The sequence below is a fragment of the Silurus meridionalis genome, chromosome 2 (assembly GCF_014805685.1).
Source record: "Silurus meridionalis isolate SWU-2019-XX chromosome 2, ASM1480568v1, whole genome shotgun sequence".
In the NCBI taxonomy this organism is placed as follows: domain Eukaryota; kingdom Metazoa; phylum Chordata; class Actinopteri; order Siluriformes; family Siluridae; genus Silurus; species Silurus meridionalis.
In genome coordinates, this window is record NC_060885.1 from 11,189,562 (window position 1) to 11,210,752 (window position 21,191).

Here is a 21,191-nt window from a genome sequence, read left to right on the forward strand (position 1 = left end):
GGAGTGATCAAATAATATAAACATTCTTTAATTTTTAATTCACAGACATTAGAACATAAGTGTAAATAGCTGGAATTGCCATTTCTTTACAACATACATTAGATTAGAACTGAAAGGAAACTTCCAGAAATCTAAAAATAGAGCAATAGATTTAAGTGTTTGCAATGACTAAACACAAACGTTTAATTTCAAACAATTTTAACTTTGGAAGTTTTCAATGCAACAGCCAACAAATGATTATATGAGCAACAATAATTTAAACGAGAATCCTGCAGTTAACGCGACTAAGAAAAAGGTTAACAGCCAAATTCATCGTTTTAAGGAGAAAAAAGGCTTACAAATTGTAAAGATGGCAGCCCATCACAGTGTCCTCTGAGGTTGCAGAGCTACATAGATGACAACACTAATTAAACTCAAACACAAAGGAATCGGATATAAAATCTTTAAGCAAAAATGTACAGTAGCTGGTCAACCTATATATACTTATTTATATACTTCATTTATACTTTAAACTCCACTCTGACTGGAAAATATTCAGCTTCAATTTTCTATGATTTTGCGAAAACGCCTCTATATGAAACAAAACCTTTCCAATTTTCATGTGAAAATTATTTCTTGTAAAACGGTGTCTTCAGTACATGCCCCTTGGACCGCTTGCTCTGGATCCCATGCTTCCAGAGTTTCCATAGTAACTTCCACCTCCACGACCTGGTTATGCATTTTTTTTTTAAAGAGAACAAAGGAAATAATTACATGCAACTGGCAGTCAGCAAGGTATAATTTTTTTTGAGCATGCTTTTAAGCAGTGAAAAAGTGATGCTCACTCATTTCAGATGCTCCGCTGGAGGTTGAATTTAAGAAAAGCTCAATGTAACGGTGTTCTATGGGGAAAATAACATGGAAAACCATAAGAATTAAAATTCACCATCCTTACAATTGTAATATGGATATAAACAGGAAGTACATACGCATATGATTCTTGTCCTTTGACATGGCCGAAACAGCATCTTCATGAGTGGCGAACTCTACGTCTGCCTCTCCCGTGGATTTGCCGTTGGGTCCGACGTCGATGTGCACACGGATTGGGTGCAGTGGTGCAAAAAACTAGGAAGGGGAAAAATAAATAAATAAAAATTTACCATCAAGCTAAGGAGGGTTCTAAAAGTTTACAAGGGACCCTGTGATGTGTCTTACATTGGCAATATCTGACTCTGTTGCACGGAATGGAAGGCCTCTCATGTGCACAAAATGTCCACTGTGAAAGCCAGAGCTGGAGTCACTTCCACCATAACCATGACCTCCCATTCCTCTTCCACCACGGTCACCTCTTGCCCGCTCTTCAAACATTCCATTACCAAAGCAGTAGTTGTTAAACCCATTGTAATTGTCAAAGCCCCCATAACCTGCAGAACAGAAGCGTTGGAGTTCATGTAAATCAGCTCTAAATGATTGTTTAATTGTAATGGGACTCCATCAAAGATAGAACTTTGTAATACAAAGTTTATGAAAACCAGCTCAGAAGAAATGTAAACACAAACACAAGAAGAAAAAAAAGCACAGGGACCAGCTTAATTTTAGTCTGGACATTTCAGTTTACTACTTTCACTTTAATCAGATTGAGTACGTACCACCACTGTAACTACTTCCACTGCGCATCTGGTCCAGAACAGCACCTCCTCTTCCGGGTCCAGGGCCAAAGAAGCCCCCACGGCCCATCACTGGTCTGTCATATGGACTAGGCCTCTGTCCCATCATCCTCCGAGGAACCTCATAGTATGCACGGATTTCATTTCGGCTACTTTTGAATATCTCTATGTACCTGAGTTTGTTAAAATGCAGGGTATTAGCGACACACAGAAACGATGTTAACTCTTGCACTTGCTTCACAGAAATGATGAGAGCTTAGTGAGTCAATGTCCCAAAAACTCATTACTCATTAAATTACCTCAGCAAACAAAAATGAGTGGATGTTTACAGATCAGAGGAAGGGGACAAAGGGCCTAATACTACTCTAACTCAAATACTTTACTATGAACAACTCAAAGCTTTTAAAAATCAATCCTAAAAAAAAGGCTCCTTTGAATAAACAATGTTTCCCCCAAAACAGAAGATAATGCTAAACATATAGGTTACTCCTTCTTAGATCATTTTCCACCCATGTTAAATATTTGAGAAACATGCCAAGTTTAACATTATAACATCATCTTTCTTTTCTAAAGAATAAAGATGCATGACCCCCAATCCCACATTATAGATAGCATTGATCACCCAGCCCGGTCTTGCCAGCCCCACCTGTGCCCTATTCTTTCCTTGTGTTTCCCCAGAGCTTTTTCTGCTATCTCCTTTGAGGCAAACTGCACGAAGGCTTCCCCTGTGCTCCTCCCCTGGTAGTCCATCGGCAATGTAATCCCATTTGGCACGATTTTCAACCCTTTAACCCAAGGACAAATAACCCCACAGAGGGGGACATGTTAAATAGCAACATTCTCATGTGTAGAAAAGAAAGTTTCCCCCCCACATGTAGTCCCTTAAATCAACCCATAATTTACAAATTCCTAAAATCACACAGCTAATCCTTAACAACACATTCACTAACAGTTCTGTACAAATTAAACAGTCAAAAAGAAGAGTATGACATTTATATTTATGGTATGTTAATTAGTGAAAACAGGTTAGTCACAAATTAAAGATCAACATTGGCAAGGTAAGTGTATACATGTTGATCTTTACTACGCATGAGTCTTTATGATAAAAATTAATTTATAAAAAAGGACAGTACTCTTACCAAAAAAAAAAAAAAAAGAAATCATAGATCTAAACAAAAGAGAACAAACCCCATCTAAACGAGAAAGCGTACCTGAGAAGAACTGAACTATCTCCTCTTTACTGCAGCCGAAAGGCAGTCCTCTAAGCCTCAGCATGCAGCCACTGCTGCTGTCATAATCTGTCGGGCCGCAGCGCTTCAGCACCCAGTCCATCTCACTGCGGTTTGACTTGAACACTGCACAGTGCGATATACTCAGTGACTGCATTTACAGGCACACTCAGGGATAATAAGAACACTCGGGGACATCACATCACACCACCCCGGTGTTGATTATTTTCCTAGAACAGCACATCCTGTCATGTTTTGTTTCTTGCATAACAGCTGTTTCGTGAATATGTTCTGGCAATCAGATTAAGAAAAAATCTGCATCAAACTGCATTTACATAAAGATAAACATAAAACTGCACAAATACACCTCCAACAAAAATCCAAATTGGTTTTCGCACCCTGTCGTGTACCCAAGCCAGACATTTTCAGTGAAAAGGCTTGTCAGAATCAGGTTTATTGGCCAAGTGTGTTGACACACACACGGAATTTGGTTCCAGCTGTTGGTGACTTTTAAAGTACAGACATAAATAATGATCCTATACGAGAGTGTACCTTCAATATATCGATGGCCCATGTATTTTCGGTCTTTTGAGAGGGCTTTTTTAAAGTCCTCAGCTGTTTTTAGCTCGATGAAAGCCTCTCCGCTGGGCCTTCCCTCCTTCGAGAAGGTAAAACACACCCCGTTCACTTTCCCTATGATATCACATTCTGGAGGACAGGAAACAAAACGATAGTTTGGTCGTCCTGGATTGCAAGTTTGACAAGTTTATCACAATTACAAAGCAACTTTTCTTTGCCTTTTGTCTCGAGTTTACCAGAAAAAAACGAGGCCACTTCCTCTTGAGTACATGACCAGGGTAAGCCTCGGATGCGCACCACGTAACCCTCATCGTTGTGGGACATTTTACTATCTGACCTCAGGGCAGGCTCCTGAAAAAAGATCAAACACACATCATGGAGGGTGAGGGCTGAACTGAAGGTTTCCCGAATTCTGTATCACAAATCAATAAATTTGTTGCTCGTATCTTTTTTAATAAAAGCACATAAATATCTTGTATTCTCAGGGCAGACCACTTACTCGTTCATCCCAAAACACACAGCTTAGCTAGTTCACTTGACTAGCATGGCATGACTGCCAGCCATACACACCACAAACTTTTACCTAGTAACCATTTAAAGTGGCCCACAATGCTCTTGAACACAAACTAAACACATTATTAATCCGTTCATGTTACAATTCACCCAAACCTACGTAGTACACAAAACATTAAAATAAAAATATAGACATCTATGCGCACAGGAAGTGATTAGCCAGCTAGCGGAAACCCTGCGTTAGGCTAGCTTAGCAAACTGATCCAACAAATAAGACTAATATTTGGCTCCCGGGAAGTTTTATTCACTCTAAATCTGAGCAATACTACAAACTAATGATACAACATAAAACAGAACTCTATATCCGACATTACCGCGTATATTTCTTCACCGTCTGAAGCCTGTCCTTTCCAGTTACCCACGGTGGGTCGGGACCATGGTTGCCAGGTTTTCCTAAACAATCCCCCCGCGTCTATGCAGGAAGTAGGGAATAAAACATGTCGGAGCGTTGTGTTTTAGGAGAAAAAAATCAAAGACTAGGCAACGAAGCGAAATGTCCACAAATGTGCAGCCAGGAGAGGAAGGTGTTATATAATAATAAAAACCAAATGTAACGAAATGTGCAATTATTTAATTTGGTCGTTTTTATTGTCAAAATCTTAGTTAAACTGACCAAGGAATATGCATGTGTCCTTGACTATTTGTGCGAATATCATCTATATAATTTTATAGACTCCTATTTGCATCTCGTCGCCTTCCATAGACTAAGAAACTAGTTGCTAATTATACTAATTGATAATACTGCAATACAAACATACAATGAGAGGCAGCTATTACCACTGCCGCACGGGGGCGTGCGAGAGCGCAAATACAGATGACTACTATTCCTTCTACTGGTAGTTTGCATGAAAAAAACAGCTGGTGGAAAGGAAACTGCACTACAAATATTTGATCTGTAGTTACAACTACTACTTCTATAACAAAGTAACAGGCATCTTTGTCCAGATTTAATTTAATTAATAAATAAAGATAAGTCTATGCAATGTGACTGAAGCGGGTTCTTCCTTGGTTCATCCCACATCTTCTCAATCAAGTGATAACAAAAATCAAGCTTAGATTCTACTTACAGACCGCACTAAAAACCATGAGATAAAATGTGAGTCAAATAGGCTATGTGTGTAAAGAATGCACTATTAAATAGGATAAAATATTATTGCTCAATCAAACCTATTTATTTGGAATGTAATAATTTAATTTATTCAGGGTTTATATATGTAAACCAGGCTCTGTCTCTCCATTGTCTAACCTGCCCTTGACCTCATCATACCATCCTGGAGTTACATATTTCCAATAACAGTCTGTGCTGACATGCTTAATTTGTATTCTTGTACAACAAACTGGCAACAATTCATTGCAATATATAAGTAACACTATGCTGTATAATGTTACTGTAAATATTGTGGAACATCCATGACACACAGTTCCTGGTATTCCAAAGCACACTTAAATTCTTACATCTGGCTGATCATAAGTGAGTAAAGTGTGCATTTATTTTGCATAACAGCACAGGTAGTTCAAGCTTGTCCCAATGCAATTGTTCCAAGTGTTACAGCTTATAAAACTGAGTGGCACTGTGTTTTTCATACCGTTTTAAACCTACTGTAAGTAAGCAATGAGTGACTGTAATATTTATTTTAATTAATGCATTATATGTATTCACCTTACACATTGCTGAAATGGTCCTTGACATCCTTTCAGATGTCTTGCGAATCAGGAAAGTAGTTTTAAAATGTTAATCCCTCTCAAAGTCGAACTTTCTACAATATGGCAACCCAGCATAGTAGAAATATCGCGAGATTATTAAGTTATTAGACTTTCCCCCAGAGTTGACACAATAGCAGTTGTAAATAGACTGAGGTCTCTTTTATATTTTCATTAGTTTTTTATAAAAAAAAACATGGACATTTGGACTGTAGATTGCAATAGAAACATAGTTATGTACAGTATTTGTTGCCAGAAGCATTACTAATGTAAAACTATGCATCTTATTGGACAGTAACATTTTCACTTTGTTAAAATTGTCTATTTTCTCAAGACTATTAGATTTTATGTCCATTAGGGTTTAAGTATGTAGGGAGGAGGAGAAAAGATGTGTAAGATACTATTTAAAATCATGACCCGTTGTTCACTTGCTGTTTTTTGAGAAACACAATATACTTTTCTTTTCTATATTGTGTTATTTTGGGAAAGTAGCTTACCCAATTATAAGCATAAAAGGGAAAATATTAACAGAGCTGCTTATAAATTTAGAAATCAGACAGTGGTTAAGCCATCAATGTCGGATGTGCACTTAAAATTGAATACATGTCTAAGGAAAATAAAGGTTAAAATATCAGTTATCATGAATTATCCTGTTTTATACACTGAATCTGAAAAGTATTCACATCGCTTTTCTTTTTCCACATCTTATGCTACAGCCTTATTCCAAAATTGATCAAATTTATTATTTTAATTATTTTAATTCTAAAAACAATACTCCACTGTGAAAGTGCACCCTGTTTTCACTGTTTCCAGTCAGTTAATTGGTCATGATCTAGAAAGGCACACACCTGTCTATAGAAGGTCCCACAGTTAACATGTCAAAGCACAAACCAAGCCATGATGTCAAAGAATTATATTTATAACTATAAGACAGGATTGTATCGCGCCACAGATCTAGGGAAGGGTACAGAAAAATTTGAAGGTCCAATTGAGCACCATGGACTCTTCCTAGAGTGGGCCGCCCCGCCAAACTGAAGGTTAGAAGGACGTTAGTCAGGGTGGTTGTCACTCTGAAAGAGCTCCAGCATTGCTCTGTGGAGAGAGGAGAACCTTCTAGAGTAACACCCATTTCTGCAGACTTGAACTCGATTGAACATCTCTGGAAAGATCTGAAAATGGCTTTGTTAGAACGCTCCCCATCCAACCTAATGGAGCTTGAGAGGTTCTGCAAAGAAGAATGGGAGAAAGTGCCCAAACAGGATTATGCCCTGTATGGCACACCTGTTAACACCATTGTAGGATCAAATAAACGTGTGTGTGTGTGTGTGTGTGTGTGTGTGTGTGTGTGTGTGGTTGGGGTGGCATTACTCTCTGCATTAATCCCTGCTTTACTTTCTGAATTCCAGTAGACAAATACAGTTCAATACAAATTACAGTAATATTTCATATTTCAATATTTATATTCAAAACAGATCTTTTAGTCACATTTATTCATTATAGTGTGTTTACCCGTGCATAGATTTTTTGCAGTGTAGGTAACAATTTGGATCTCTGACCATGTCAGTATGAGTCTATTAATTAAGCCAGAGAGATTTTTATTGAAGCTGCCAGGCACAACGCCATTGTGCTGACTTCATTCAACAACACTGTGCATCTGCAAATTCTTACAAACAGCTTACATTATATAGAGGAAAAGACAACCGGACTACAATAATCGTAAACATTATATTTCAATGGAAATAATAATTTATTTAGCTTTTTAAAACCCTTTTTATTGACTACTTATGATGCGACCAGCTCCACTGCTGCCTCACACCGATTTAATTGAGCTGATGGTGCAGTGCACGACTGTCAAATCGATTGAGATGCTGGTATTCCCATTAAAAATGCAGCTAATCAATTCTGTGGATGGAACTCCTGCAATCATTTGCATGTATATTTATAAGGTTCGAAAGTGTGTATACTGTAAATTAAGTGTTGTTATGACCAGGAGCAAGTTTTGGAACAACTTTTGTGCTTGGGTCAGAGCCCTAATGACAAAAAGGCATATTTCAAAGGTTGTTCTTTTACTCTTTTCACTTTACCTCTTTGTATGGATGTGTTCCTTTGTTTGCTTGTTTTCCCTCTCTGGGACAGTGTTTTGCTATCTATCATTTAGTTGCAGATAAGTGTGCTGCTTAATCACACTCTCTCTCACACACACACACACACACACACACACACACACACACACACACACACACTTAAAAGCTCTTCCTCTGATTGGCTTAATTATTGCACTAGGGGTAGGCCTTGAAGACCTGAGTGACATTCGAGAAGAGGAAGAAGTAATGCTGGATGTAAGCCAGGGAGGAGGAGGAGGAGAAAGAATCTAACTAAGCTGCATTAATCCAATATGGAAGCTCAACCTAAGCCTGCAGGTCCTGTTTTTTTTAGGAGCGTGCCAGAGACAACAGACACACTTAGTATGAATAGTGTAAATTCTAAAGGTTTTTTATTATTATTGCTTTTGGAAAAAACCTATGAGGAAAACAGGAACAAAGAATGGACATAAGGTAAAGTTGCATGATGTACTGCAAGAACTACAACAGAATGGATTAGATGAGATTGGGTGGGGAAATCCTATTAGCAAAAGTAGGTAATGCCTTACTTAATTGTGTAAGGAGTGTATATTTATGCATAGAAGCTATTTTATATCTGATCAGTCTGATAAAGAATAATAAGTGATAATCAGTCTGCTGCTTTAAAATGAAATGGTTTGCTGCTGATAACATATCGATGAAAGAGTAAGATTTAAGTCCATTTACAAAATTGGTGTATGAATTGTCAGTGAATACAGCATAAGTACACATTGTTATTTTTGTGTTTTAGTATTTCATTAATCATAGCTGCTTACTTGGTTTAAATGGGGAAAGTACTTTTTTTTGCATGCAAAATGCCTAATTCTTTAGGAAAGATATGCACATTAGGTGTTTGGAGTATTTATTATTGAATAAACCTCTTGATATTGTATATGCAGCATGTTGCACTGTATTTTCCAGGCCGGATATTATAGTTAACAATAATGCCAGGAAAGCTGCCTTGTTGTTAGTGACACTCTTTCCAGTGAGAAATCTGATCCAGCGATTTCATTAAGGAGGTGTCCATTTCAGTGTGCTACTGGTTGCATTCTGAGTAGATAAGAGTTGCAACTACGACTTTAAAATGCCTAATGCACAATTGGCTATATCATGATGCAGTTGACCAGCAGTGATTGTTGCTATAGCATCAGGGTGAATGTGATGCCAGTACTTCAGCAATACAGCAACAAGGTTCAATCAAAGACACGGGAAAGGGCTATACAGTGATATAAAGTGCTAAACAGTAATTAAGTTACTTTTGTCATTATTTTTCTAGCTTTTCCAATTATAATATAATTCTCCCAAAAGTGTCCTAGATGGTGAATGAAGGTGAGAGACAGTGTGGGCAAAGTGTGCTTGAGGCACTGCTAGAAAGAACTTTCTCCAATTCCCTCTTTTCCCAATGGGGCTGCTATTAAGTGTATCAGTACAGGCTAAACGATTCTGCATTAAGCATGGCCGATGTTGAGGCTTAGCTATGAAACCAAAGTATACATTTCCTGGAAGTTTTATATTTACATGATTTAACAAACGGCTTATTCAGGACAGCTTACATTGTAATCTTTATCCAAATATTTTCTTGTACTAGTTCACTAGGTCAGGGGCTAAGAATATCAACAAGTCAAATTCCTATCGGTGGAGATTGGTCAAACATGAAAAAAGACACAAGGCAAGGGATATTTTATTGGAATTAAAGTGTCAATTCAACCTTCAATTCATCTCATCTTTAAATCACAAATTAAAATACTTCAGGAATCATTTTAACCAGGAACCTTGTGTGAGGAATGGCCTAAAAAGTGTAAAAAAAAATCTGATTTCAGAAAATGTATAAACATATTTTTAATATTTTTGTAACTTGACAGACTAACCTACTGAGAACATCTCAAAAACATTTCTGATTGATTTTTTTCCGATTGATGATTTTTGAATCTTTTAAATCCTGATATTCTTTTGTTTGTAACCATACAGGCAACTACAGAAAGTTTTACTACATGAATAATCTAAAAAAAAAAAAAAAAAAACTAATTTACAATGGCAAACGTTAAGAAAACGTTAAGAAAATGTGACAAAAAAGCTTGTTTTATATAAAAAAAACTCTAACTATGTGCTTTGCTTTGTCTTCAACAGATGATTTGGAAGGTGCATAATTTTTTAGTACCTTTCATCTTAAGGACACAATTGGCAATGTTGCCATGCGCAATTAATTTGGTAGTTACAGAACTAAAACTCTTCCACAAGGTTCCCTGTTAAGGAACATGACAAACTCAGGGAAAGTTCTCCATTTGTATGTTGAGGTGAGACCTGTACCTGATGAAGAGAGGGCAAAGTTGAAAGATATAAAAGGAGCACAGACCCTCATGGTACATAAACCAGACATCTTCCCTGAGTCTCAGCATGGAGCCCTTAATACTCCATGTAGCTTAGTACCTCCACCTGTGGATGAACGCAATGTGGGTAGCAACTCACAGGGCATTTTCACCAGTAAATCTCCATTCGACTTACACATTAATCCAGGTGGAGAAGGGCAGGCACCACTTCAAACTGGAGTAAGTTTGTCCCATGATGAGATGTATCAGTTACTCTCTGCCCTTCAACCAGAGCTTAAAAGAGGTACAGGTAATCTGAAACAAACTCGATCCACTGAGAATGAGCCGTTCTGTGGAAGGGAGTCAAGAATTTATGGACATTTTACTGCCCCTCCTACACCCAGTGGTGCTCGAAAGACCTATGGAGAATTGGACAAAGGAAAACTGTCAATTGCAACATTTAGTTATATTAAGAAAGCTAATATCAGGTATGTGGGTGGTCATCCTAGTATATTTTGCCAAAATAAACCAGAGAATCCATTCAGAAAATCTTTCAATGATCAAACCATCTCCTTTCACTGCCATGAAAATTTCAGTAACTCATTAGGGTTGAACGGGCAAGAAAGCTTTTGTAACTCCAACTCAAACAATATCTTAACAGGCTCTGTGATTAAACCAAAGGATAATATCAGTCTCCAGCGCATGAGAATTGCAAGAAACAGCACCCATCATGCTTTGAAAGAGTTTGGTTCCCCACAGCTCAGACCCCAATTAGTTACTGCCAACTATCCTGACAGATGTTATGGAACTCTTCATAGACTACAGCCCCGCTGCCACTCATGGTCTGGATCTCCTGTGGTTACGCGTGTTGCCAGAACTCTGCCTGCTTATACACATCCAGTTGATCTTTATCAACACAAGTCTCCACATGGTATTCCAAGGAGCCCAGCAGCTCACAAATTATCTAGTGATGCTGGACAGCACCACTTTATATCATGCTCTGCTAATGCTCAATTTCAAGCAATTCCAAATCCACAAGAATGGAAGAGTGATGAGACTTTGAAGCAAGAGTATAAGCATAGTTCAGTTTTGCCATCCAGCAGGCCCACAGCTATTCAGCATCAAATTCCCTATAAAAACATTATTCAATCACCTCATAAGCAGACAGGAAGTCAAAAAACAAGTCCACAGCAAAACAACAAGATTAATTTTAGCCTAACTTCATTGTCAAATGGGCCAGCTCCTAGAGGCAACAAAGTGAGTGTTGAGACAAATATCTTGTCTGCATCAAGTGCAAGTGAATTGACCCCTAACTTTGTGGAAGAAGCCACAAATCTTATTATACATTTGGAAGACCGGAAACCATCTTTAAATACTGTAAAATCGGAGAGTGCAAGGTCAGGACAACTCAATACAGAAGAGTTTTCCACAAGGACTTACCCAGAAAGCAATATTGTTCCTCAGGATGAACACTGGGCCAACAAAACACAACAGAAATCTGTTAAGACACAACGTTCTTCAGGTTGGGGGTCCCCACATTTGTCTTTCAGTGGGGGCAGAGCGCTTGCGTTTTGTTCTAATTTGCACCAAGTGGGTGTAATGTCTACATCTTCAATCCAAGAGCCATGTCAGCAGGGAAGAATAATTCAAGGGATGAACAGTCCTGTTTCATATCAACACTCACTGCCCCAATATACAGGGGAGAACAGTATACAGAGACAAGAAGACAGGCACTGTGATGCAGGGAATGGCTGTGGTCTTGGAGACAGTCCAGATGCAGTAAGACCTTGCACACAATTTAATAGTAATATACCAGTAAAAACAACCTTGAGAGAACCACATTTTTCAAGAGTCAAAGAGAACACCACTAAGGAGAACACATCTGAAGTTGGAGTGTCATTTGGAATGCCCTTAGGTATTTTGAGCAAAGAGGAAAAAATGACTTAATTGTGCTTACCTCTGAGGAGACCATTTTTATGGACAAAAAAGCACAAAAAGAGATAAAAGTTGAAGGTCTGACTTATGGGGATCAGGGCAGCACACTGTCCCAAAGTTCCAGTGGGGTTACAGGCAGTCTGTTGGAGGCCATTCAGCCTGAGAGAGACTGCAGTTCCCCAGTGACATCTAGTCAGACCAGTCAGAGAGACAGTGGCACAGGGAACACACCCATCCAAGTGAGATATCAGTATTTTTGTACTTTTTCAACACAGGATAAAAAATATTGATTAAGCAGCTTTCAAAGATTTAAATTGATAACAGTACCCTATTTCTTGTGATTGTATGTTTTAGTTGGACAGTGGATCATCCTTTCTGGGTTCTTTGCACTCTCAAAGGATTGCTCGTGCCAAATGGGAGTTCCTGTTTGGAAAGACTTTAGAAGACCACCATCGTGTAACTGGTGAGAACAACATACACTTGCAAGTATAATGTATAAGATATTTGCTGATATTCTAAAGTTTATCAATTATAAACATGTTAGTAGACACATTATTTACCTTTTTTCCCCTCTATTTCTAAAAAAGTTCCAGTTTCCTCTATTACACCCTGCAGTGGCCACGACAGGGATCCTTCTTGTGAATTCACAGCAACTTTTTCTGATGTCAGACCAATCTCCCTGATCCAGAATACTTCCAGCCATGATGTTCAGCAGGTGGACATGGAACCAGTCAACCCACCTTTTTCATTAGCACTTGGCTCATCCCCTAAGACTGGCATCATTAAGCGCACTATCAAATACTCCGAAACTGATCTGGATGCAGTTCCCCAGCGTTGTTATAGAGAGACAGACATTGATGAAGTTATACAATCTGAACAGGAGGAAATTGACTCAGCATTCAGCAGTGACCGTAGTGTACTGGCCACCTCTGGCACCATCAGTGGCAGTAATTTTGAGCAACTATTTTGTTCACAGTCAAGTGACGATGAGGTACGGCTGCAGGATGAAGAGATGGTGAGCTGGGCAAGTGTGAGAATGCATTGTGACCGAAAGAGACAGCAAGCTGTGCAGGAGGGAGATGAGATGTTCAGCCACTTGCTTGAAAGGTAAGAATAGAAAAATTCAGAAGTTTTAGTCTGTTACTGTACATTTGAAAGGCTTTTTAGTTTGGTTTAAGCTTTATAAGAAGTAAATGTAACTGGTATTTATACATGCTTTTTCTAAACCTTTTCATTTGCTTTTCCTTCTGTAGTTCTCAGAACTGCCTAGGGGACAGCCATACTTCCCTAAAGTCTCCTATCACTGTGGATAGTCCTAGCAGGATCTCCACAGATGGCCTTGACTCTTTCAGTCGTCATTTTGAGAACATTATAGAATCTCACCGGGCCAAGGGCACCTCTTACAGCAGCCTAGACAGTGTAGACATGGCTTCTAGTGGCCCACCCATTTTTACATTTGACCTCCCAACATTGACCCCTGAGATACAAACCCAGATTTGTGCAAGTGCCAAGCAAATCATTGATTTAAGCTTTGCTTCCCTAAATCAACCTAAATCTCCTAGCACTTTTGAGGCATTGATTGGAGCAGACCAGATCATGTCAGTAAAGGAGAGTGAGTTGACGGACAGTGTCCAGCCAGAGAACTTCATTTCATCTAACACTGTGATGACACAAAGGTCAGTGAGAAACTGGAGTGCAGTTTACTAAGCTTAGTAAACCATTTATTAGTGCAGTAGTATCATTTATTTGCAGGAGTGATGCATTGTCTTGTTTTGTGAACTGTATACATCTCAAATGCTCTTGAATGAGTTAAGGATTTAACTATGCATTTTCTGCTTTAATGATTCAAAGTATAAAGACCAGTCCAAAGGCATGCCCTGACAATCACATGCACTAGCATAAACAGTTATTTACACAGTTTTTAATGTTTTTTTTAAAGTACAAATGCTTAAACACAGCAATCATGGCTTCTGTAATTTGCTTGTTTTTATGATAATATATCTTCTCAAAGGTCTGATTAGTGAGGAGAGTATGTTGAGAAGATGGAGTATTTTGAGCAACTGATAAACGAGGAAAATGAGAGAGAGAAAAGGTTGGATGATGTGGAGATGGTGAAGCAGGAAGTGGATAGGATTAGTAAGGAGAAATTGAGAACAGCAATTAAGAGGATAAAGAGTGGAAAGTCGGTTGGACCAGAAGACATACCGGTAGAAGCATGGAGATGTTCAGGAGAGATTGCAGTGGAGTTTTTAACCAGCTTGTTCAACAAGATTTTGGAAGGTGAGATTATGCCTGAGGAATGAAGAAGGAGTGTGCTGGTAAAGTTGATCAGTCACACCATGAAGTTATGGGAAAGAGTAGTGGACCCAGGCTGAGAGAAGAGGTGACCATCTGTGAAAAAAAGTGTGGTTTCTTGCCAAGGAAGAGCACCACAGACGCATTATTTGCTTTGGGAATGTTGATGGAGAAGTATAGAGAAGGTCAGAAGGAGTTGCATTGTGTGTTTGTAGATTTAAAGTGTACGACAGGGTGCCGAGAGAGGAGTTGTGGTATTGTATGAGAAAGTCAGGTGTGTCAGAGAAGTATGTGAGGGTGGTGCAGGACATGTATGAGGACAGTGTGACAGCAGTGAAGTGTGCAGTAGGAACGACAGACTGGTTCAAGGTGGAGGTTGGACTGCATCAAGGATCGGCTCTGAGCCCTTTCCTGTTTGCAGTGGTGATGGACAGGTTGACGGACGAGGTCAGACAGGAGTCTCCGTGGACTATGATGTTTGCGGATGATATTGTGATTTGTTGCGGAGAGTAGGAAGCAGTTTGAGAAGAGCCTGGAGTGGTGGAGATATGCGCTGAAAAGAAGGAGAATAAAAGTCAGTATTAGTAAGACAGAGTACATGTGTGTCAATGAAAGGGAGGACAGTGAAGTGGTGCAGTTGCAGGGAGACAAGGTGGTGAAGTTGGAGGAGTTCAGGTACCTGGGGTCAACAGTGCAAAGTAATGGAGAGTGTGTTAGAGAAGTGAAGAAAAGTGTGCAGGCAGGGTGGAGAAGAGTGGCAGGAGTGATTTGTAATAGAAGGATATCTGCAAGAGTAAAAGGGACAGTTTATAGGACTGTGGTGAGACCTGCGATGTTGTATGGTTTAGAGACAGTGGCATTGAGTAAAAGACAGGAGGTGGAGCTGAAAGTAGCAGAGCTGAAGATGTTGATGTTTCCATTGGGAGTGACGAGGATGGACAGGATTAAAAAAACAAGTTTATTAGAGGGACAACATATGTAGGACGTTTTGGAGACAAGGTGAGAAGAGCGAGATTGAGATGGTTTGGACATGTGCAGAGGAGGGAAATGGGGTTTATCGGTAGGAGAATGCTGAGGATGGAGCCACCAGTAAGGAGGAAAAGAGGAAGGCCAAGGAGGAGGTTAATGGATGTGGTGAGGAAAGACATGCAGGGAGTTGGGGTGAAAGAGGCAGATGTGGACAGTGGGTATGGAGACGGATGATCCGCTGTGGCGACCCCTAATGGGAGAAGCCTAAAGAAAAAGTGTTTTTCCCTTTACTTATGTTTCCTTTACTAAAAAAGTGGCATTATTATAAGAATTTCTTATTAATTAAATTATTGACAATATTGTTATCTATGGGCTTCATAATCTTAACCAGTTTCGTACTTCTGCTTAAGGTGTAACTGTGTATAAATATATTATTTGTATTAGAATGTATTCTAAATGGATACAATTATAAAAAAAAGCCCAACAAAGCATGCCAAAAAACTTCACACGACACCTAAATTGAGACTAAGGTTGCAGGATCCTCAAAATGCAGAACAAAGAAATTCATGTGACGTGGCTTTGTTTTTTCTTTAAAAAAATTTTAATTATTAAATGTGAAGCTTTTAGGACAAATACTGGACCATGTTGAATCATGCTTTTACATAATTAATTTTTAGCGTGCTGACATTTCTGCCTTCTAATTTAACTATAACGATCAAATTTGTTTTGATAAGAATTTTGATTAACTGTTCAATGTTGTATGATAAGATTGCAAATACATGGGATTTTTCAGAAATTTACTGATGTAGTGCTATGAGAATGTAGTGAGTAGAAAGTAGAGATGCTTTTCTTTTTGAAATGTAGTAACTAAAAGTGAAAATTATAAGGTGAAAATTTTTACAGATTTAATTACAATAAAATAGCCTCTGTTTATGATACCAATCTCAGTCAAACTTGTACAAGCTGCTATGCTTTTGCACACGTTGCCCAGCAGATGGAAGTATAAACACATTTCGGGAATGTTATGTCTCCAGATTGCATCAGGATATTTTGATCTATAGGATGTGGTTCTAAAAATATTGCTACAAAAAGAAATAATTTTGCAAGGCTATCTTTAGTTGTACTATTTAATGCAATTTACTGTGGCCTGGAATACATATCCTCATCAAAAACAGGGAATAATATTTTTTAAATGTAGTTAAATGAATGCACAGGAATACTGTGATCACTAGTAAGGCTCAATCGCCAATATTTAGCCTGGCTATAAATCTCAACCAACATAGAAGTTTACATTGTGATTGTCAATTAAAGACTTCTTAGGGGTCATAGCTTGTGTTGTTTAAAATAAAGATTAACAACCAGTCCTCATCGTGTCCAGTGGGAGAGTTGAGTACAAACCAGCCAGCATTGGTTTTATTCTAAAAGAAGGAAAAAAGTGTGCAGGGATTGCTACATTTGGGACTTTTCATACAGCTTTGTCATCCAGCTATTTATGTTTTGCCAATAAAAACAGAAATTTGACCCCATTTGGTCTGACAACTGGCTCCTCCGTAGAGGTCCTTTTCCTGTCCGGCGTCTAGTGAGACCTGGAGCTCATCCAAGTCCACTTGGTCTCCAGGGTGGTTGTGAGATTAGCTTCCAGGGTCATGTGACTTCAGGGTTTTAAATAGAGCTTTAGACACAGTCTTCCAAGACTTCGTGTTTTTTATTTAGGTTATCTTCAGTTGGCCAACATTCGACATTGACCAACATGTTTCTGCTCCCATTTGTAAGTGCTCCACATATTCAGGTCAGATTGTGCAGAGACCAAGGTTGTTAAAAAAGTTCTGGGAGAAGGGGCTGATGAGAGGGAGGGACATGAGGCAGTAACAAAGAAAGGAAAAGAAGGAGGGAAAGGGGTTGAGTTGTTGCATAGTGAAAGGAAACACATATCACATCCAGCAGCAGAAAATAGCCCAGCTGAAGAGAAGTACACAGGCAGGATAACACAAAACATGCATATAGGCAAGCAGGCTGAAAGCAGAAAGCAGCCTAGGAATGAGAAAGGAGAAGAGACAGGAGAAATCATGCCTAGGAATAAACTATACGATTAGTGTTTTTCATGTGGATCACACGGGAAAAAAGAATGAGGTCCTCTGAGCTCTGTGCTGGTTAAGGATCTGAGCAGGCACTTAAGCTGCATGTCAGGAGGCAGGGATTTAATGATATGGCGCGCTATTTGCTCTGCTGGGGAGGCGGGGTCTTGGATGATCACTACTTGTATGCTCCCCTGCCAGAGGTTTATCGGTGAGTAGATGATCTATTTGGGATGAAGGAAATGTGACAGATATTTTTAAGTGCTGTATGATGTTTGCTAGGTGCTACTTCCAGATGCACTTCTTTTTGCCCCAATGCAATCTGCCCATGTGGATAAGCCACTATTGCTAATGAATGGAAATGTTTTTCTCAAGAATCCAGCATTTCTAGCCCCACCTTCTTCCGTCAATGTTTTGTTGTTTCTGGTCCACTTTATACTGTGGGCCAGAAAGGAAATTCGAACACAATAGTGTCACAAGGTGTCTGTCTGTAATTCTTGTAATATGAAAGTACACAAAATGCCCTGTGAACAGAAAGGTTGGAATGTCAGGAACTGTATAAAAACCTGAAGAATTATATTATCATTTAGATTTTTTCAACCATTCTTTTTTTAAAAGTGCTTCTTCCATTCTTTGTTCATGCAATAAAGGGGAATAGCTTTAGTGTTTTTAATGCTTTGTTAATTTTACTATCTTGCTATTATTATTTGGGTAGTGGCTCATCCCTGCTACACATAAAACTGTTATTTTCATATAACATAACATAGAACATAGACATTTATTGTAAGCAGGTGATGTGTGCTTCTTGTAACTTTTTGTTGTTTTCTTTACCTATAAATCTATAAAAAACAAAAAATAAACCTCACTTCAAACCATTTGCTAACAGTGAGTAAAAGGGTGAACTATTTTTTACGTGGGAGTTGGATTTATTCTAGCTGGGACAGGTAACTAACATCATTTAAGAACAGCATGACCCTAATTCAGCCTGGCCACAGTTTGTGTAGGTGTGTAAAAAGCTCCTGGGTGATTGTGGAATGTGTTTGTGGATGAGACTGTTCATAAGGAGAGGGCGTATGTAGGCTGGTTGTTTTCTTAGGAAAAATGGCTGTTTAACACAAAACAATTTTATCTGACTTGTTCAAAGATGTTAATCTACAAGCTCTGAGTAGTTAGGGCAAGTACAGGAGAAATCATTTATATGTCCTGGCGTCTGTGAAAACTGTACTATTATTAATTAGACAGGTCCAGAAATTCCAGTTGACTGAAAGTAGGAAAGTCTGTTTATTAGTGCCTCATTTAAAGTGGCCTCCACACCCTAACTGTGAGCTTAGATAGAGAATGTATTGTACATTTCATAATTTTTAGTCTGCTTTGGAATGAGGACTCATTGTTTGAAGGATAAACATACACCTCCCCTTCAGCTTTGCCTTCTCAGAGTCTCCTCCCTCCCTAGCCTTTATGTTAGACTTTCCTTTTAGAAATAGGCTAAAAGCAGATCATAAGTATTTAGTTCCACTTGAGCCTCGATAGTTAAGGGTTGTGTAATTAGGAAGCAGTGACGGTTCTGAGGCACGATAAGGTTTTTACACAGAGGTGATATGGTGTTAAGGTAAGAAGACAATGATTTGTTTGCTTATATATTGTCCATTGACATGATCTCTCAAATAAATAATAGCTCCATTGAAATGTGAATTTGTTGTAAATTACTTTTTTGGATTTTTTTGTTTGTTTTTCATCTAAAATCAGAGTTACTAATGTTGAACTTATTAGAACACTTTTATACATATGTGTATGTTTTGTGCTGTTGGTAATGCAGGTTATGTTTTAAATAGGAATGTCTAGTCATTAATCTATTGTGGTTTAAAAATAGTATATTGACACTACACTGCAAATTGAAATTTAGCAAGTGGAAATATTTTAAATATGTCAAATTTATCTTATAGTTTAACTTGAACTATGAAAAATTTCAAACAACCAATTTCTGGATGTTATGTTTATTTCAAGCTTGTAGGTTTTTTTTATCTATTTACTAAGTTTTTACTAAATTTTTTGTAAATAGATAAAAAAAAAAACCTACAAGCTTGAAATAAACATAACATCCAGAAATTGGTTGTTTGAAATTTTTTGCGCTTATTGATTTTTTTGTTTTATAATAATAATAATAATAATAATAATAATAATAATAATAATAATTTTAGAATTAAAGTTTTGATTATATTATAACTAGGATGACTTTTTTATTGTACAAGATAGCATTTATCTTTTAACAGTTAATTCTTAAGTTGTGGCCATGAGTCATGGAGACAAAATGCCATAAATGCTCATTCAGACATTCATTCTTTGTAAGCCTTTAAGCTTTATCCTGGTCAGGCTCATAATAGAAGCAGAGATTATCCTGGGAACAACGGGTACAAGGTGGGAATACGCCCTATTTGAAATGTTTTTGAGCCCTATTAAAATGTTTGCTAATGGGTTCTTGCGATTGACGTTTTTACCAGTAGTTAGTGTCTGTCAGGGATGAAAGGAGTGTCCTTGTGGGTGAGTTTAGATGCCAAACAGATGATGATTACTGTCAACACATGCAAATAAAAAACACGCAATAATGAAAAATGGCTGCGTACTTCTATGAATGTAAATAACACTGGGGAATAAGGATTCCAAAACACCACACACGTGTGTTCATGCATGATTGTGGGTATATGACGATTGTCTGTGGTGGCACTGTATTAGCATGTTCTGCACAAATATTATTTACAGGAAAAAGCAAATTGTTGCAAATACCAAACTATATTGTTTTTGCTTACTGTTACTTTTTTCAGGGAACGAGGATCAGGACTTGTCACAGAATCTGACCATGAGGTGGCACAACGCTTGGCATTGGGCACCAACGAAAACATTTTTAATGGCAAGGCCGACCTTCAGGCTGCCAAACTGCTGGCCAAACGTCTCTACAACCTGGACGGCTTTAGGAGGTCTGACATTGCAAGACACCTGAGTAAAAAGTGAGCATAATTTCTTTCTTTTTTTTATCTATCCTCTTAAAAAAACTTGTCTTGTATGTGAACTCTGAGCCATTTGATTCAGATACATAAGCATTGTGTGGTCATGAATATTAAATGTTAAAATAGACATACTCACATATGCAAATTCTCAATCCTTTACACATTGTGCTTTTTGTTTTCCTCTGTTTGCCTGCAGTAATGATTTTAGCGGAATGGTGGCGGAAGAGTACCTGAGTTATTTCAATTTTGCTGGCATGAGTCTAGATCAGGCCCTAAGGTAAGTGGATGCACATGCACATTTTTCTTTTAAATATTTTCCCTTTTTTAGGATGACTTCTTATTTCTAAATAAATCTATTTTATTTCTATATTTTATGACTCTGACAGTTTGAATAGACTAGAGGCTTTTTAGAAAGTTAAATGTTAGTTTTACTGCTGTGCTGAGAATGCTTATAACTCTGGTCAGTGGTGGGCCAGCAGTGGTCTCTTTCCAATAATGAGTAGAGGTGGACTGTGCATATTACAGTAATGAAAACATGAAAAAAAGAAGAAAAATACATGTAAATACATAAAAAATAAATGTAGAATCATTGTAGAAAACTGTTTTTTAAATGTTGTGTATATATATATATATATATATATATATATATATATATATATATATATATATATATAAACCCTAAAGGCTTTTTGGTTGTCCCTCTGGGGGAACTCTTACAGATTAAGAGTGTGGGTGTTCCTAATAAACTGTACTCTGGGTGC

General features: G+C 38.1%; 3 protein-coding genes across 8 annotated transcripts in view; 2 read left to right on the top strand and 1 right to left on the bottom strand.

Annotated features, from left to right (window-relative positions):
* Positions 1-12: 12 nt before the first annotated feature.
* hnrnph3 (heterogeneous nuclear ribonucleoprotein H3 (2H9)) lies at positions 13-4,472 on the bottom strand. 2 transcript variants are annotated; one of them, XM_046836203.1, is made up of 10 exons: positions 4,342-4,472; positions 3,691-3,805; positions 3,428-3,583; positions 2,858-3,001; positions 2,293-2,431; positions 1,629-1,819; positions 1,195-1,403; positions 969-1,104; positions 825-881; positions 13-708 (listed from the first exon to the last, which is right to left on the bottom strand). In XM_046836203.1, exons 2-10 carry the CDS (start codon positions 3,776-3,778, stop codon positions 632-634), a joined length of 1,197 nt encoding a protein of 398 aa, XP_046692159.1. In that variant the 5' UTR covers positions 3,779-3,805; positions 4,342-4,472; the 3' UTR covers positions 13-631. The 2 variants fall into 2 exon arrangements, with proteins under 2 accessions (XP_046692159.1, XP_046692149.1); XM_046836193.1 differs by having other exon boundaries at positions 3,673-3,805.
* A 3,664-nt stretch (positions 4,473-8,136) lies between these two features.
* On the top strand, positions 8,137-12,101 carry LOC124403023. Of its 5 annotated transcripts, XM_046876594.1 has the most exons (3): positions 8,137-8,283; positions 9,976-10,642; positions 10,816-10,888. In XM_046876594.1, the coding sequence occupies exons 2-3, from the start codon at positions 10,104-10,106 to the stop codon at positions 10,826-10,828; spliced, it is 552 nt and encodes a 183-aa protein (XP_046732550.1). In that variant the 5' UTR covers positions 8,137-8,283; positions 9,976-10,103; the 3' UTR covers positions 10,829-10,888. The 5 variants fall into 5 exon arrangements, with proteins under 5 accessions (XP_046732550.1, XP_046732511.1, XP_046732541.1 ...); XM_046876555.1 differs by having other exon boundaries at positions 9,976-12,101; XM_046876585.1 differs by lacking the exon at positions 9,976-10,642 and having other exon boundaries at positions 10,816-12,101.
* Positions 12,102-12,130: 29 nt separating this feature from the next.
* Positions 12,131-21,191, top strand: part of LOC124403015 (PH and SEC7 domain-containing protein 1-like) — a 28,179-nt gene continuing 19,118 nt past the window's right edge. Inside the window, exons 1-6 of the mRNA XM_046876544.1 lie at positions 12,131-12,328; positions 12,444-12,552; positions 12,677-13,196; positions 13,343-13,765; positions 20,248-20,430; positions 20,627-20,707. Of these exons, the coding sequence (XP_046732500.1) occupies positions 12,131-12,328; positions 12,444-12,552; positions 12,677-13,196; positions 13,343-13,765; positions 20,248-20,430; positions 20,627-20,707 (1,514 nt within the window). The remainder of the gene's footprint in view (positions 12,329-12,443; positions 12,553-12,676; positions 13,197-13,342; positions 13,766-20,247; positions 20,431-20,626; positions 20,708-21,191) is intronic.